General features: G+C 45.5%; 1 protein-coding gene across 1 annotated transcript in view; it reads right to left on the bottom strand.

The window, feature by feature from the left end:
- The window catches only part of Actr3b (actin related protein 3B), a 95,714-nt gene that overhangs the window by 34,455 nt on the left and 44,060 nt on the right, over nucleotides 1–17,199 (bottom strand). Inside the window, exons 3-4 of the mRNA XM_021190294.2 lie at nucleotides 8,503–8,627; nucleotides 6,308–6,418 (exon numbers count right to left, since the gene is read on the bottom strand). Of these exons, the coding sequence (XP_021045953.2) occupies nucleotides 6,308–6,418; nucleotides 8,503–8,627 (236 nt within the window). The remainder of the gene's footprint in view (nucleotides 1–6,307; nucleotides 6,419–8,502; nucleotides 8,628–17,199) is intronic.

The raw sequence follows: 17,199 nt of genomic DNA, 5'->3' as shown, positions 1-17,199 counted from the left end.
GCTGGCTATACAGTCACACAGCTATTACCATGACCTGCTGCTGGCTATACAGTCACACAGCTATTACCATGACCAGCTGGCTATACAGTCATACAGCTATTACCATGACCTGCTGCTGGCTATCCAGTCACACAGCTATTACCATGACCAGCTGCTGGCTATCCAGTCACACAGTTATTACCATGACCAGCTGCTGACTATCCAGTCACACAGCTATTACCATGACCAGCTGCTGGCTACACAGTCACACAGCTATTACCATGACCTGCTGCTGGCTATCCAGTCACACAGTTATTACCATGACCAGCTGCTGGCTATCCAGTCACAAGCTATTACCATGACCTGCTGCTGGCTATCCAGTCACACAGCTATTACCATGACCAGCTGGCTATCCAGTCACACAGCTGTTACCATGACCAGCTGCTGACTATACAGTCACACAGCTATTAACATGACCAGCTGCTGGCTATCCAGTCACACAGCTATTACCATGACCTGCTGCTGGCTATACAGTCACACAGCTATTACCATGAGCAGCTGCTGGCTACACAGTCACACAGTTATTACCATGACCTGCTGGCTATCCAGTCACACGGCTATTACCATGACCAGCTGGCTATCCAGTCACACAGCTATTACCAGGACCAGCTGACTATACAGTCACATAGCTATTACCAGGACTATGGAGCTGGTGTTCCAATGAGAAACGTCAGAAGTCCTGTGAATTACCTTATTGCAACAGGTACTATGAGGGGCACTTATTAGCACTGTGCAGTCATTACTTATTAGTCATTCATACCGGAAATGGCAAAAGGCCCAGACAGAACGCATACCCCAGATCTCTTTGAGGATAAGGGTGATTGAGCAGGTATGTTCTGGCTAATAAGATACAAAAGCTGATACCAAATAGTAGACCCTCCCTCTTCCTTCAGAATAAGGAAATACCTGAAGCTACAGCAACCAACCTTGGAATAGTCAGCATGCTTACCAGAGAAGCCAAACATCAAGTACATTAGGGAAGAATGATCCCCCTCGAGCCACCAGAGAAAGGTTACGCCCGCACCAACTGCCTGTCATAGGCTTACTTTATCAAGGAAATTAAAACCCCTAACTTGTTTAAACTACTATCTTTAGACTCCTGTCACTGGCTACAAATCACAATTCACCATCTTTGAAGAGTTAAACTCTCTACTTCTACGTCAGGAAATATTTGTTATGTAGTCAGGGTCTCTTGATTCTGGAATCAAAGTCAGTATGCCTGAGACTATGCCCTCATAACCCATTTCCTCCTTGGTCTTCCAGTTCTTCTCTGTGTACCACCAAAGGCACAGGAAGAGTGCCCTTGGGAGACACACTTAATAAAACATTCCCAAACCATTATACAAGAGCAAAGTTTCCTTATTGTGTTAATACTGAAGCACATGATTAGAACATCACATAAAATTAAATTACACAGGCATTATAATCCATAGCAGTCATAAAACTATCACCTGGTACTGACACAAAATGAATAACTAATGAGTATTATGAAAATACTCTATATTTCTCCATGAGCTAAAAAACTGATTCACATACCTAGTTCTAACCTTAAGCCCCTCCATAATTGCAGTTTAAAAACGTTTTGTTATTATTATTGGTATTTGTATGTTTGCCCATGAGCACAGGTACATAAGTGTTCTTGCACTGCAGGTTCTGGGGACCAAACTCAGGGCATCAAGTTTGCCCAGAATGCACTTTTACCTACTGAGCCACCTCAACTGCCCAAGAACCAATTTTTAAAATATAAACGGTCAATGAGAAGAGAGCAGGGGAGGAGGTGAAACCTGTCGGAAGCTGGAAGGCAGGTGGGCCAGCCCAGGCTGAGTGGACCCATACAGCCCATCTCTCTCAGAAATGCTAGTGGCCACCAAACTGTGGAGGGCTTGTCTAATCCACCACTGATGTGCTGCTCAGTTTCTTGTCAACTTGACACAAGCTAGAATTAGCTGAAAGGATGTAACTTCAATCTTAAAAAATGCTTGCATTGAGATCCAGCTGTAAGGTGTTTCTTAATTAGTGACTGATGGGACAGGGCGCGGCCTATTGTGGTCCTGGGTTCTATAAGAAAGCAGGCTGAAGAACTGACCATCTTCTGTGACCAGGCAAGGCCTCAAATGGAAAGATTGGGGCACCAACCCAGACACAAAACCTTGAGCCTACAGTTTGTCTTGTCTGGAGAGCGCTCTAGGAAGGGAACCAGAGAGACTTCATCCAGCAACTGATGGGAGCAGATGCCACAGCCGAGCATTAGACAGAGCTGGGGGAGTCAGTCTGTGGAGAGGGTCAGGGACACAAGAACACAGCCCACAATATCAACTGACCAGGACCCACGAGGGCTCGCATCAATCAGATGCAGGTCTGACCTAGGTCTTCTGCATATATGTCATAGTTACATAGCTTGGGTGGTCTTGAGGGACTCCTAACAGTGGGAGCAAGGGCTGTCCCTGACTCATGCCTACTTGGGAGACCCTTTCCCTGCTACTGGATTGGCTCAGCCAACCTTGATGTAATGAGCTGTGCCTGGTCTTCTTGTAGCTTGCTATGCTGTGTTTGGCTGATGTCCTCAGGAGGCCTGCTCTCTTCTGAGAGGAGGAGGTGGGGTGGAGGTGGGGTGGATGTGGGAGACAGGGGGTATACTCAGGATGCAATGTATGAAAGAAGAATAAAGAGAAATTTAAAGATAAAAGAAACAAAGTAGGCTGAGCAAGCCAGTAAGCAGCACTCCTCTGTGGCCTCTGCATCAGCTCCTGCCTCCAGGTTTCTGCCCTGTTTGAGTTCTGGCCCTGACTTCCTTCAGTGATCAAGGTGCTGTGGCAATATAAGCCAAATAAACCCTTTCCTCCCCAACTTGCTTTTTAGTCATTGTTAGCACCAGGATACTCCAAACCCAGCCTAACCATGTGACCCTTGGCCTGCGTTGCCAGGACAACAACCTTCAATCCCACAATCCACCTGGCTCAGTTCCCGCCCTCACTGGTGTGACATCATTTTCTGTATAAAATAGGAAGCCACCCCCTCCTCCTCCTCTCTCTCTCCCTCTCTCTCCCTCTCCCTCCCTCCCTCTCCCTCTCCCTCTCTCTCTCCCTCCCTCCCTCTCCTCTTCTCTACCCTTCTACCCTGCTCCCCCATTCCTGCATAATAAACCTCTCCCATTTGGAACTCCTTGGCCTGGTTTGCTGCTTGGTTTATCCGCTCAAAATATAAAATTGGTGCCGAACCAGGGAATGATTAAGCAAAAAAAACCTGAAAAAACCAGCAACCACACCAGCGCCTGGTGTGCCTGAGGGGCACTCAGTGGACGCAGTGGCGGGTACTGAACACTGACATCCACAGTAAGATTCCCATGGCCTTGAAGCTGCTTGCTCTCTCCGGCACAGTGGCTAGGCTAGCAACTTCCCTTTCCCCTCTTGGCGACCCCACCTCCTGCTGGGGTTTTAAATCCAAATCAGAGGGAATCAACCACCATTAAGCCTTTGTCCCCATTCTCGGGTTGTCTGAGAAATGACTGGGGCTCACACAAAGGCCAGGGGGGGAGGAGCACGACTGTCCGCCATTTCCACCACGTGACCGCCGCTGTCCCGGGGCACAGAAACTGTAAACTAAGTCAGCTGTGCCATTCCCAAGTGCCTTATAGGCCAGGCTTCCATGCTCCCATTTTACCGGTTCACTAAAAACTCTCATGCAGACACCGGCACACTATCGGCAGGGCCTGTCAACAGGGTGTAGCCTCCTGTTCATCGAACAGAGCCTGGCCAGCTCTGCCCAAGGACTAAGAGGCTAGACCCAGCCAACATAGCAGAGACACCGCCCATGATCTTGCTCTCTGAAGCTGCTCTTTCTGTACAGGCCCCCAGCAGGTTGGGTCCCCAGCGGGTGGTTGAAATCCCTGGCCAGGGTGGAGCACTTCCCACAGTAAGTCCAGGACTTACTGGGTAGCCACTAGAGGTTCTCGTGACGACTTGGGCACTCTAGCCGGGCTGATGTTCTTTTTGGTTTCTGAGTTGTTCTCTGGAATGCCGGTAAGAACACCAGGAACCTCCAGAGCATGGGCAACCATGTGCCCTCAGAGAAAACCTTGAGTCCTTAAAGTTCACGCCTCCTTAAAAGGCATCAAAATTGATATCTCTTTGCAATAAAGTCTGGACTCAGTACTCACTAGATAATGGTTCTCGATGGCCAATTAATGGCACCTTAGACCCAGTTGTTTTAAGGGATCTTAATACATACTGCCAGCAAGCTGGTAAATGCGAAGAGGTTACCTATGCAAAATCTTTCATCTATTTTCGTTCCAATCCAGCTATGTGTTCTTCCTGCTCTCCAACTCAACTCCTATTAGCCATGAACCCTGCACAACTCCCACTGGATGATACTATGGTACTGGACCCAGCTTACGAACCACCTCCCTTCCGCCATAGGCCTGCTTCTTCACTGTTTAGAACCCAAACTGCTACCTCGGCTTTCCCCCACTGAAACTTCCCAGGGCCTGTCACCCCCAACTCTCCTCCTCCTTCTGCACCAACTGCAGGTTCCTCCAAACGTTCTACCTTGGCACCTACTTTCACACCACCTATCACTCGCTCTAAGGGCACGACCAAAACACCAAGCTCTCCACCCCTAGAAGAACCTGACCCAGCGACTGTCCTTCCCTTAAGGGAGGTTGCAGGGGTAGATGGTCTGCTCAGAGTGCAGTCCCCTTCTCACTGAGTGAACTCTCTCAGATAGAGAAGAGACTGGGCCCCTATACTTCTAATCCCTCTTCCTTTATCAAAGAATTTCAGTATATCACTCAGTCGTACAGCTTGNCTTTTCATGATATACACATGATACTAACAATGCTTCTCGAGGAACGCAAGCAAGTTTGGGAACAAGCGAGAGCGCATGCAGATGAGATTCACCAAACAGATAGAGCACATCCAATCAGAGCGGAGACAGTACCTGACCTGGGTCCTCAATGGAGTTCAAGGTCAGCCTGGTCTACAGAGTGAGTTCCAGGGCTACACAGAGAAACCCTGTCTCAGAAAAACCAAAAAAAAAAAAAAAAAGGAGGAGGAGAAGGAAGAGGACAGAGGACATTCCCCTATACTGGGGCATATAATCTTCGCAAGACCAAGGGCTTTTCCTCCCACTGATGGCCAACCAGGCCATCCTCTGTTACATATGCAGCTAGAGATACAAGCTCTGGAGGGACTGGTTAGTTCAATCTTCTGAGGAACTGCCAAACTGATTTCCAGAGGGGTTGTACCAGCTTGCAATCCCACCAGCAATGGAGGAGTGTTCCTCTTTCTCCACATCCTCGCCAGCATCTGCTGTCACCTGAGGTTTTGATCTTAGCCGTTCTGACTGGAATGAGGTGGGATCTCAGGTGGTGGAGTGCTTGCCATGCAAACCTCAAAGTGGGATCAATTCCCAGAACAAACAAAGAAAAGAAAGAAAAGGAAAAACACCAAGCCTCTTTAAAGCAAGATCCTGGCCAACATGGTGGCTAGTGGCTCACACTCCTAATCTCAACACCTGGAGACTGAGGCAGCAGGACTGCCATGAACTGATGCCAGCCTGTGCTACATAGTGAGTCCCAGGAGGTACTTCTTCCCATTTCTCTATGCTGTTTCTGTTTGACAGGACACTTACACACCATAATCGGAGCCCATAACTCAGATCAGTTCCCTCTTACAATAGGATCTAAACACTGGAAAGTGATCTCATGGCTGAGGTTCCTCTGCTATAACAGACTAATAGTCACAGCGTCCACTCTGGAGGACACAGAGCTTCCCGCCCAAGCCTTCCTCTCTGGACCTTGTGCTGGAGGTTACAGTACTCACCCCTCCTCCCAGTCTAAGAGACCCACAGACAGCTCAGGCACACGGGGCAAAACCGCCGGGAAGGTTCCTAAGAATGGCTCCTAAGCTGCAGGAAAAGGTTTCCCTTCTACTACTGAGCAGAAATACGTTAAGACTCTCAAGTGGCGACACAGGAAGTTGGGCAGCTGTCCTGAGGCACCAGAGAGCCAACAGAAGAGGCCACACTAAAAGAGGGGTCCATCCTGAAGCTGGTGGTCTGAGGAGCCCCAGGCAGCTGGGCTCTGGCCTTCCTGATCTGCAGGGTGCTAAGCCTTTTAGGATCTTGGTATTCTTCTTGCACTTTCCAGTATTTGCCCCTAAAAGCAGCCTGATTCATGCCAAAGTCTTTAGGAGGATTCTGCGTTTAAAAAAGAAAATCTAAGTACTTAGGAACTCACAGGAGTATATTTCTCTTGGTTCCAACTACTCACCATTAAAAAGTAATGGTCCTCAGGTTCAGCACGAAGATACTTAAAGACCACTTGTTCCATGAACCTTTCCATAAGATCCCAGTCTTCAACGATGCCATGTCGTATAGGCCACTGGAGCAAAAAGGGCAGAAGAAGCAACGTCACCAAAGGGGCACAGAGGAGGCTGTGTGCTCCCACAGAATGAAGGCTCCTGGTGGGCAGCTCCCAGGGACTCAGACATAAACAACATACGGGTATTTACAGCAGTGCCTCTCAGTACATGGAACTACCTGATGGCCGTGACAGACCCATCGACCATGCAACTCCCTCTGGTCCTTTTGTGTTTACTGAAACTGGCTTTGCTGGTGGAGAATAGAGACCTGCGTACACTGCTGGTGGACTGTAAACTGACAGAACCATTACAGAAGTCAGTGTGAAGGTTCCTAATAAGAACTAAACACAGAACTACGGTATAGCCCAGGGATACAACTGAAGGACTGCAAATCAATAAACCTCAGAAATAGATGTCTGTCAATGGTGACCACTGTGTATTCACAGTAGCCAAGAAATGGAACCTGGCTAGATGTCAGTCAAAAATGGATGGATTCCTTTTAAATGTAGAACTGATAGACAATGGAATCTTATTTAGCCATTAAAAAATGAAATCATGGGGCTAGAGAGATGGCTCAGCAGTAAAGAGCACTGACTGTTCTTCCAGAGGTCCTGAGTTCAAATCCCAGCAACCACATGGTGCCTCACAACCATCTGTAATGCAGTTCAATGTACTAACTCTTCTGGTGTGTCTGAAGACAGCTGCAGTGTACTTATATAAATAAAAATAAATAAATCTTTTTTTAAAATGGAATCATGATGATTGAAAGAAAATGGATGCAAAGGGATATTATTAAGGTAAATAAAATAAGCCAGACTCAGAAAAACAAAGATTGCATGTTTTCTCTTATATATGGGACCTTGATTTAAATCAATCTCTCTCTGTCTGTCTCTCTCTCTTTCTGTGTATGTGAGTGTATGTGAGTGTATGTGAGTGTGTCTGTGTATGTGAGTGTGTGTGAATGAGTCTGTATATATGTCTGTGTATGAGTTTGTGTGTATGTGTGTATGTAAGTGTGTGTGAATGAGTCTGTGTGTGTGTCTGTGTATAAGTGTGTGTCTGTGTGTGTATATTGTATGTTAGTGTGTCTGTGAATGAGTGTGTGTGTCTGTGTATGAGTGTGTGTGTCTGTGTGTGTGAGTGTGAATGAGTCTGTGTGTGTATGTGTGTGAATGAGTCTCTGTGTGTGTCTATGTATGAATGTGTGTGTATGTGTGTGTGCAAGTGTGTCTGTGTGTGTGTGAGTGGTGTGAATGAGTCTCTGTTTATGCCTGTGTATGAGTGTGAGTGTGAGTGTGTGTGTGTGTGTGTGTGTGTGTGTGTGTGTGTGATGAGTGAAAGCAAAGAGGGTACCATGGGAGGAAAGGAAGTGATCTTAAGGGAGGAGGGAGAAAAGGAGAAGGATGGAGTTCATGTATCATAAGGGCAGAAACGAGGAGTATTTGGAGGGGAGGGAACTGGCAAGAATGGGCAGGTAGACCAGAGAGGTCATGATGTCATCAGAGGAAGTGGGGGAGCAGAAGAACAAAGTACAATGACACGTGTCTATGAAAATGTCAGGATGCAATCCATCACTTGGTATGCTAAATTTAAAAAGTAATTTAAATTATTTCTTTAAAAACACATGCATAGCCGGGCAGTGGTGGCACACGCCTTTAATCTCAGCACTTAGGAGGCAGAGGCAGGGGATTTCTGAGTTCGAGGCCAGCCTGGTCTACAGAGTGAGTTCCAGGACAGTCAGGGCTACACAGAAAAACCCTGTCTGGAAAAACCACCCCCCCACACACACACACCAAAACAAACCAAACCCCATGTATTTAATATCCCTGCTTCTTCTTAGTCACTTAATCTCCACATCTGACATGTATGTCAGTCAACATGCACCTTCCCAGGAGGGCAGGTCGTGCTCACCCTGATGACAACTGTGTGACTCAGGGCTGTGTTAGCTCACTTGGTACTCCACTCAGAAATCCACTTCTTCAAAAACAACCCCCTCGGTTCAACTAACCACCTCCACAACTCACAGGTACAACCTCCAGACACAGCCATGCTCTGCTCCGTTTGGCTCTGCTCTCACACAAACACACTGCTGGCACAACTTTACCTTGGTGGCGTAAGTAGGTTTATCAATGGCCTCATCCCCTATAAAGAAGTCAAGGTCATCGACTCCTCTCAACACCCTCCTTTGGGCTTGATCAACTACCTTTGCGGATTCTCGGATGGCGATACCTGAAGAGAGACAGATGTCTTTCTTTCACAAAGATGCCGGCACTCTCCACGCATTGTCTGAATTATCAGTTCACATAATCTATATGTCCGTATGAGTGAATGGTGATGGCTAAGGTTGTCTCTGGGGTTGGGATGCTCCCAGGGACGTGGTGAGCACGTGAAGTAAGAGAGAAACAAACAACTCTTTTCCAGTATCATCTCAGTGCGATGCAAGGGAACTGCTTTTAATGTTGGCACCGAAGCAATGCTGCTAATCAGCCTCATCTGGAGGAACCCTCTTAAGAAATCGGGGGATGAGGCTGGTGAGATGGCTCAGCAGTTAAGAGCGCCGACTGCTCTTCCAAAGGTCCTGAGTTCAAATCCCAGCAACCACATGGTGGCTCATAACCATCCGTAACGAAATCTGACTCCCTCTTCTGGAGTGTCTGAAGACAGCTACAGTGTACTTATATATAATAAATAAATATTTTAAAAAAAAGAAATCAGGGGATGTTATAGACTCTACACCCACTACAGGTTGATTATAAAATACAGTTTGGGAGGGGGGGCAAAATTCTATACCACACAGAAGATTAAGGGAAACTGAAAAACAATGTGTATATATTCTTAAGTCTATTTATAGAGAGGGAGGAACTGTGCCTTCCAATTAAAATGAAGCTATCAGGTTATAGACCAGCATCTACTGCAAAAAGAGAAATACAGTTATTCAAACACAAATATCACAGAAGATCTTAACAGTACATATTTACAACTACGCTTAGTAATAGGTAATCATATAAACTTTACTCCAGAATCTAATATCCAGTAAACTGTGAAACACTCCACAAAGAATCAGTTTGCACTGACACTCCTAAGCCCTGGTCACAGTGGGAGCTCCCTTCAATTCCTCCTCCTGCTCCTCAGGTCTCTGGGGAAAGCCATCCCCTCCTGGAAACTTTCCCTGATGACCGAGCAGTGGGGCTGTGTTCTCAGTGTTCACTGGCCCTTCCTCCTCCCATCACTACATCCTTCAGAAAGAGTACCAACCAATCCACCACTGAGACTGGAGACTCTCCAAGTGTGTCTTCTACTACATCTCCAGGGGTGGGCACATGCAAATCACTAAAGTAAGAGGCAGGGAGAATTAGGGAGTACCCTGCTGTTCCTCTGTGTGCACACTGTCACTGAGTCCTCAGGGGAGCCTATCAGGTAGGGACTACTATGTCATGCTGCTTCCAAGAAACAGAGCCAGGCTTTGCACCTGAGCAGCTGCCACCAGTGAGCACCAGAGAAACGTGTGTCATGCTAATAGTCTACTCTTCTGAAATACTGATGGTGAATTTGGAAAATGGTCAAACTATGTCAAATCATTGGGGTTTAGTATATGTCTGGTAAAGCCACAGGCACCACTGCAAATAAACAGGAGGTCCTCAGAGGTCCATCATGAGACGACTGTGTGTGCCTCAAAAGGGAGGGTACGTGATCTTTCTGAAAACCACATAGAGCTCAGCACTCCCAGGCTAGCTGCTCTGCAGTCAGTGGGCTCAGCATGAACTGGAGCAATGCCTCCCACCACCCCCTAGGCAGGGCTACAGCACTACACAATACATACAGACACTCAACAGGAACACAGAGCACCACACTGAACACCACACTGAAAATGTGCCTCAGCACTTAAGGGGCAGCAAGATGGAACCACTGAGGGGAGAAATCAGGAAACACTGTGACAATGGATTCATCCAGTAAGTCACCTTCTAAAAGTCACTCTGAAGGAGTGTCAGAGTGAATAAAGGTACAAAGTGTTCCTTAGAACAAATCACAATAGAGACAAGGCACACCCACGCAGGGGTCCTAACTCACCTGAAGTGAGAGGTGGTGAAACTGTATCAAAGCCTCACACAGAACCACCAAGTGGCCTCTCAGAACCACAGGCTCCATTTCAGTAACTTACAGACCACCCCATGTGTGGGCCTGAGATTGTCAATCAAAGCTGGGCACAGCTAACCCTGGGCGGCAGCAGCACAGTGGCTGGTCTCTTTCACTACTAAGCACGTTTGCTTTTCAATTATGGGGCTGGGAGGGAAGATAACAGAACAAAATTCAAATGTGTGTACCCTAGCAGGTTGTGTCCAGCTTTTAGCATTGCTACACAAAGTTGTCATCTACAAACTCAGGTTAAGAACTGCACAGCTGAATTGAGTGAGTCTGTAACTTTGTGTCAGCCTCATCATCCTATGCTGCAGGACAGCCCACTACTTCCACAGTGGGACATTTACCCATACACTCGCCTATCCGGAATTGTAAGATGCACTGTGCGGTAAATTCATCTTAAAAACTAGTCCAGGGTTGACATGATGGCTCGGGGGTAAAGGCACTTGCGACCAAGCCTCATGGCATGAGTTCAACTCTAGGGCCAACTGGTAGGAGAAAGCTGATACCAGCTTGTCCTCTGACCTCTGTACACACTGTGCCACAAGTCCACACATCCACACACCAGCAATAATAATAATTAATAGTAATAAGTAAGTGTAAAATATTATTCCAAAACAAGTAAGTATACACATAACTTATTTCTAAAAGTAGAAAAATTAAAGGAGGGTTTTCTAACACCCTCCAATGATTACAGAGGCAGAATTAAAGTAGCATTTTAAGAGTGAATGGGAAGTCCTTTTTTTCCTGAGAAGAGCATCATGAAGTAACAGTGAAAAGAGAAGAATACAAGAAGGGCCTAAGAGATGGCTCAGTGGTCAAGGGCACCTGCTCTCACAGAGGACCTGGGTTCTAGTCCCAGCACCAGTTAGTTCACAATCACCTGTAACTAGAGTCCCAGAGCAATCTGGCAGCCTCTTCTGACCTCTGTGGGCAAGAAATGAATGTGGTGCACAGACATATATGCAGCAAGATACCCGCACACAGAAAATACTTTTCTAAAAAAAAGCAAAAGGTAGAGTTATTCTACTGTCTTGCAAGAACAAGCTTAATTATGTAAAAATTTCTCATTAAATTGTCATGTTAGTAGTATAGAATGGGGAGGGGTGAGGGAAAAAAGATCCCACAATTTACGATATAGCTCAAGTCTGCCAAGAATCTGGGGGGGCAAAACATGAACCAAAAGAAAAAGAAAGCCATACCCCACCCCACCAAAAGCCTAAGACCTAACAGGAAATAAAGGAGCACAAACAGAAATGGAAATGACAGTAAAGTAAATCTTATCGCTGTTCTGAGCCCAGGTCCTAACAGAGCTAAGTTTTGGCGGCAGGGAGGAGAGGAGAGGGAACTAGAGAGGTGAGAGAAAGGAAGTGGGGGAGGGAGATGGTACTTATTTTCATAATTATATGGCAAGCAATAAAATCTAAGCAAAGCAATAAAGACACACAAGCTCGAGCTAGAGATGAGGCTCAGTGGCAGAGCTCTTGTCTAACCTAGGTGGCCCAGGGACCCTAGCACCCACAGCAAGCTACAGAGCCCTGACCTCCTCCCCACCCAGCACTAACACAGACCCTTTCCAACTAAGTGTCCAAAAAGGCCAAGTAGAAACCTTGCCCTTTGACCCCAAATTGCCAGAAACAAAGAGACATCCCCCCCCCCTTAAAACAAGATAAAGAATCTTATAGCTTAATAAAGCATATAGCAAGAACTTGAAACATCAACTTAAGTCAGATTGGATGGAGATGGCACAGATAGTACATTAGGAAACAAGGGCCCTAGAACAACACTCTTCAGAAGGAGTTTCAAACAAAGAACTGTGCACACCCACTGTATCAAAGTCAGTTTCCTGAAGCCGAGTAGGATTTAGTGTTCGGGAGCCTCACTTTGGCTTTTGAGACGGACTCTTCTTGCTGTGTGGTCCAGGCTGGCTGCTGTGTGGTCCAGGCTGGCTCAAGCTCTCCATCCTTCTGCCTCGGCCTCCTGATTGGATTAGAGTGCTGGCTTATCCTGCCCAGCCCCCAGACTGTTTCCTTGCATCTAGTTTGTTGTTACTTTCGGGTTTGTTTCCTCTGAGGAAAGCGGCACAGTAAAAACCAGACTCGTTATGACCCTCTTCATGTTTATATTTTTTTAAACATGCTTCCAGGCATTAAGTTTTGCTGAGCATGTCTGTAGTTTGTTTAGTGGAGTTTGGTGGGCTCCATCCTTGGCACTGCTGAAGTGAATGAGATCTTGCTAACTAGCTTTTTCGTGGATCTCAGTATAAGCAAAGAAACAAAATCCAAGTGTCTGAACAGACTTCTTGTGTTCTGCAAATATTAAAAACGTGTTCTGTATGTGTTTTATGTAGTAATGGAGTGTTTCCTTAAAGTAAGGCTTCAAGTACACAGAGAGTAACTGTATGTTTAGCACATTTGGAGTTAAGATAAAATAGTTAGAAATACTAAGAATGTCAAAACATCACAGCAGAACTGTGTCAAATTAAACATCTGCCTTTAGAAAAACAACTGTCTAGAATACATCATGTCTTATTATTTCAAATCATTATCTTAAGTTTTCTATTCAGAAAGTAAAAAATGGTATATAATCAACATGAAGAAGACAAACTGTCCTGGTCCTCCTGCCTCTGCCTCCCAAGGGCTCATTCCAAACATGTGTCACTGGACACAGCTCTTAGAACATTGTTTAAACCTGAAATAGCACAGCCACAAACACCTATATAGAACCACTAATGAAACACTAAAACTGGGCTCTCTTTAAAGTCAGTAAGACAAAGTTCTAATTTCTGTTTTAATAGAAGTTCTAGCCAACATAACACCCACACACACACCCATAGACAAGCAGGATGGCTTGGTGGGTAAAGGTGCCTGCCACCAAGCCTGACCTAAATTCAATCCCTGGGACCCACATGATAGAAGAAGAGAACTGACTCTTGGAAGTTGTCCTCTATCTCCATTTGCATAGCATGGCATGTACACCCCACATATAGTAAAGAAAGAAATGTTCCAAAAGAACAAGCAAATACAAACAGCCACAATAAGGAAGCAAAAAGAAGACCAGAATTAAAATTTGAATTATTAGAATTAGAATTAGAATTAGAATTAGAATTAGAATTAGAATTAGAATTAGAATTAGCCAGCCATTATTTGCAAACAATGCAAGGGCCTGCCTGCAGATGGGGCCAGGTGATGGCCCAATCAGTAAGGCACTTGCTGTGCAAGCAACAGAACAGAGTTTAGCTCCCCGACATCCGTGTGAAAGCCGAGCAGAGACTTATGTATGCAGAGTTCCAGTGCTGGGAAGGCAGAAACAGGAGTTCACTGGCTGGCCAGGAGGCCTAGTAGAGTTGATGAGCTCTAAGGTAAGAGAATGATACTGTCTCAAAAATTAAGATGCAGAGCAATGAACAAAGACACCAACATCAACCTCTCGCCTCTGTCCACAGACATTCACAGGTGCTCACGACCACACAGTATATACACCACAAAAACAGTGGTGGGAGGGAGGGAGGGAGGGAGGAGGGAGAGAGAAAGGAAGGGAAGGAGGGAGGAAGGGAGGGAAGGAGGGAGGGAGGGAGCATTTAACTGCAGACTATCAAACAAATGCTGCTGCATGCAAAAATAACTTACAAATCGCAAAAATGTTACAGTTTATTTTATTTCAAGTTATGCATATATATCTGCATTTGTATATAGGAATGTGCATGTGTGTTTGCAGATGCTCACAGAGTCCAGAAGAGGGCACAGGAGTCCCTAGAGCTGGCCTTACAGGCAGCTGTGAACTGTCTACGTGAGTACTGGGATCTGAACGCAGACCCTTGCAAAGAGCAGAGCCTGCTGTCAGCTTCCGCAGTCCCGAGAGTATGCTTGTGTGGCTAGCAAGAACTAATTAGAAAGTTGAATTTTAAAAATAAATTTACACACAATAAACATAAAAACATAAAAACTGCTAAAGAAAAATCTAACAGAAAATGCATGTGAAAGAATTTAAAGATGATAAAACTTTACTGAAAAACTCACAAGACATGAATGAACAGCAACACCCACTCTGCCTTCATGAACAGGAAATGAAGACTCAATTCTTATTCATGAATATCAAGTTAAATGTAAAAATCATAAATTAGCCTATAAAAAGAGTACTATCTTAAATCAAGACCTCCTATTAATTTTTTATAATTATCTAACTGATTCTAAAATTTATAGTATAAAGGAAAAGCCAAATCATTCGGAAGGAAGGAAGGAAGGAAGGAAGGAAGGAAGGAAGGAAGGAAGGAAGGAAGGAAGAGAAAACACTAGAGAAAACTGTACAACACAAAATGGGATTCAAACTGCATTCCTGGAGCAGAGACAGATAAACACATCAGTGAAGAAAATAAAGACCAAATGTTCCTAAGCATGGACAAGCACGGTGGCTCACATCTGTAATCCCAGCACTCTGGAGGCTGAGGCAGAAGATTAACAGTTCTGAGCTATTTGGTAAACTCCTGTCTCCAGAACAATATTGCCAAGCATAAATGTGACCACGATGTGACAGAAAAGGAATGTCAAACGGGAGTGCAGTTGTTGATCACTGGTAGGAGTAGGGGGGAACTGGCATAGACTTAGAAATAAAACTCAGCTAGGTATCTTTCACACATATTCAAAACTTAACTCAGAAAATACACAATTCCTTTGGAATTGGAGTGCACTTTTTAAAATAGCAACATTATGAGCTGAAAAATACTGAAAAGTTTGACTCTATCAAAATTTAAAATTTCACACTTTAAAAATGTCACAGTGCACCAGGAATGTAGCTCAGTGGTTAGTACACACAAACACCACAAAAATAAACAAATAATCACAAAAATAGGAATAGCAGCTGTAACAAATCGGTGCATGATGCCTAGTGTCCCCACGACACAAAACTTGCCAAAAATGCAATTTTAAAAATGGAAAAAAGCAGCCGCACGCCTTTAATCCCAGCACTCGGGAGGCAGAGGCAGGCGGATTTCTGAGTTCGAGGTTAGCCTGGTCTACAAAGTGAGTTCCAGGACAGCCAAGGCTATACAGAGAAACCCTGTCTCAAAAAAAAAAAAAAAAAGAAAAATGGAAAAAAGCATGAACAGCCAACGAATGATGCGCAGCTTTACCGCTAAGCATAGAAATCAAATTCTAAAAGCCGGGTAACTTTACATTCACTGGAGTTGCCAGTGGGCAGAGGCCAACACTGGACTCCTGAGAAGCCGGCTGCAGAGCAGCTCGGGTCCTGCTCGGACAGACAGGCAAGGGCACCGTTTTGTATAACAGAAAAACTGGAAAATATTTGTGTTGCTAAAATGTTAGCTGGAGGTAATGACCATGTCTGTAATCCCGGCACGGGGAAGCTGAAGCAAGAGGAGTCTACAAGAGGAGACTAAGTTTTATACTCACACTAGACTTGGCTTTAGAATTGCATACATTAGCAGTTATAGAAACTAAAGACAACACTGAAGAGGCTTTTTTTAAGATAATGCTGAAATGTTGTACAAAATTGCTTTAAAAATTCACAGCCCAGTGGACCTTTATACACAGGACATAACACTGAAACATAACGCTAGAATCTAGGCAGAAAATACCCACCAGAGGAAGGATCAGGAAGGAGGGGCTGAGAATGAGCCCAAAAGGAGTCATCGCAGACAGCTGTCATCTGAGACCCTCACTTCAGGTGACAGCATAGCAAGCAGGGTCACTTACACCAACTAAAACATTCCAAAGCCTGTGTCCCGCGCTGACCAGTGCTGCCTTATGGAGCACCTGACTGTACGCGTTTAGTCTAACGAAGAGGAAATGTTACTGTGCTTTTGTGGGTGCGGTCCGGGAGCGTTCCTATAGTTTCTTTTGCATTTAATTAACCAAGCCAAAATAGTAAGGCTATACTTAATTTCATGTAATTAAAAATAACAGGCCAGAAAAAAAAAAAATAGCAGGCCAGGAGTAAGGGGGTACATCTTTAATCTCAGCAATCAGGAGAGCAGAGGCAGGTAAAGCCATGTGAGTTAGAGGCATGGAGAGGTCCAGGCCAGCCAGGGCTACACATAAGATCCAGCTCAAGAAAGAACAGCAGCAAATGCTGCCTCAGGCCCCTCTGCTGGCAAGTTCTCATCCCAGAAGGCACCCAGTCTGAGCTGTTGGCAACTCCCCCAGGATGCAGTGAGCACAGGGAACTCACCCCTCCACCGCGCCCTGTTCACATTCTCTGTTCACTGCCCTCTCTTTACCACACTCTCCACCACACTCTCCTCAGCCTAAGCCTTGCACAACAACCTCAAAACAAAAATAGGAAAAAAAATAATAATAAACTTCAAACACTGAGGCCAAGACTACACAAAATCTTCAACAGACAGACACAAGTGAGGCCTGGACAGATCTACTGACAGTATAGTTCCAGTAGCCACGCCCTGATGGGAGCCCTCAGGACCCTGTAAGCATTCCTGATATGCAAAATGAGGTTCCCTAGGAAGACAATGCAATCTATCACAAGACTATTCCCCACACCTCAATCCCATCTCCTGCTGGGCACATTGGGCTCAGCTTCACCTCTCCACTGCCACCTCCAGAGCGCAGCCCCTCGGATCACAGCTTGTTTCAGCTCTGTTACCTACCCTCCCTCCCTCCCTCCCTGCCTCCTTCCCTCCCTCCCTCCCTCC

Source organism: Mus pahari, chromosome 2 (genome assembly GCF_900095145.1).
Source record: "Mus pahari chromosome 2, PAHARI_EIJ_v1.1, whole genome shotgun sequence".
NCBI lineage: Eukaryota > Metazoa > Chordata > Mammalia > Rodentia > Muridae > Mus > Mus pahari.
Note: the sequence above shows the minus strand (reverse complement) of the source record. Positions and strands in the feature narration are given on the sequence as shown.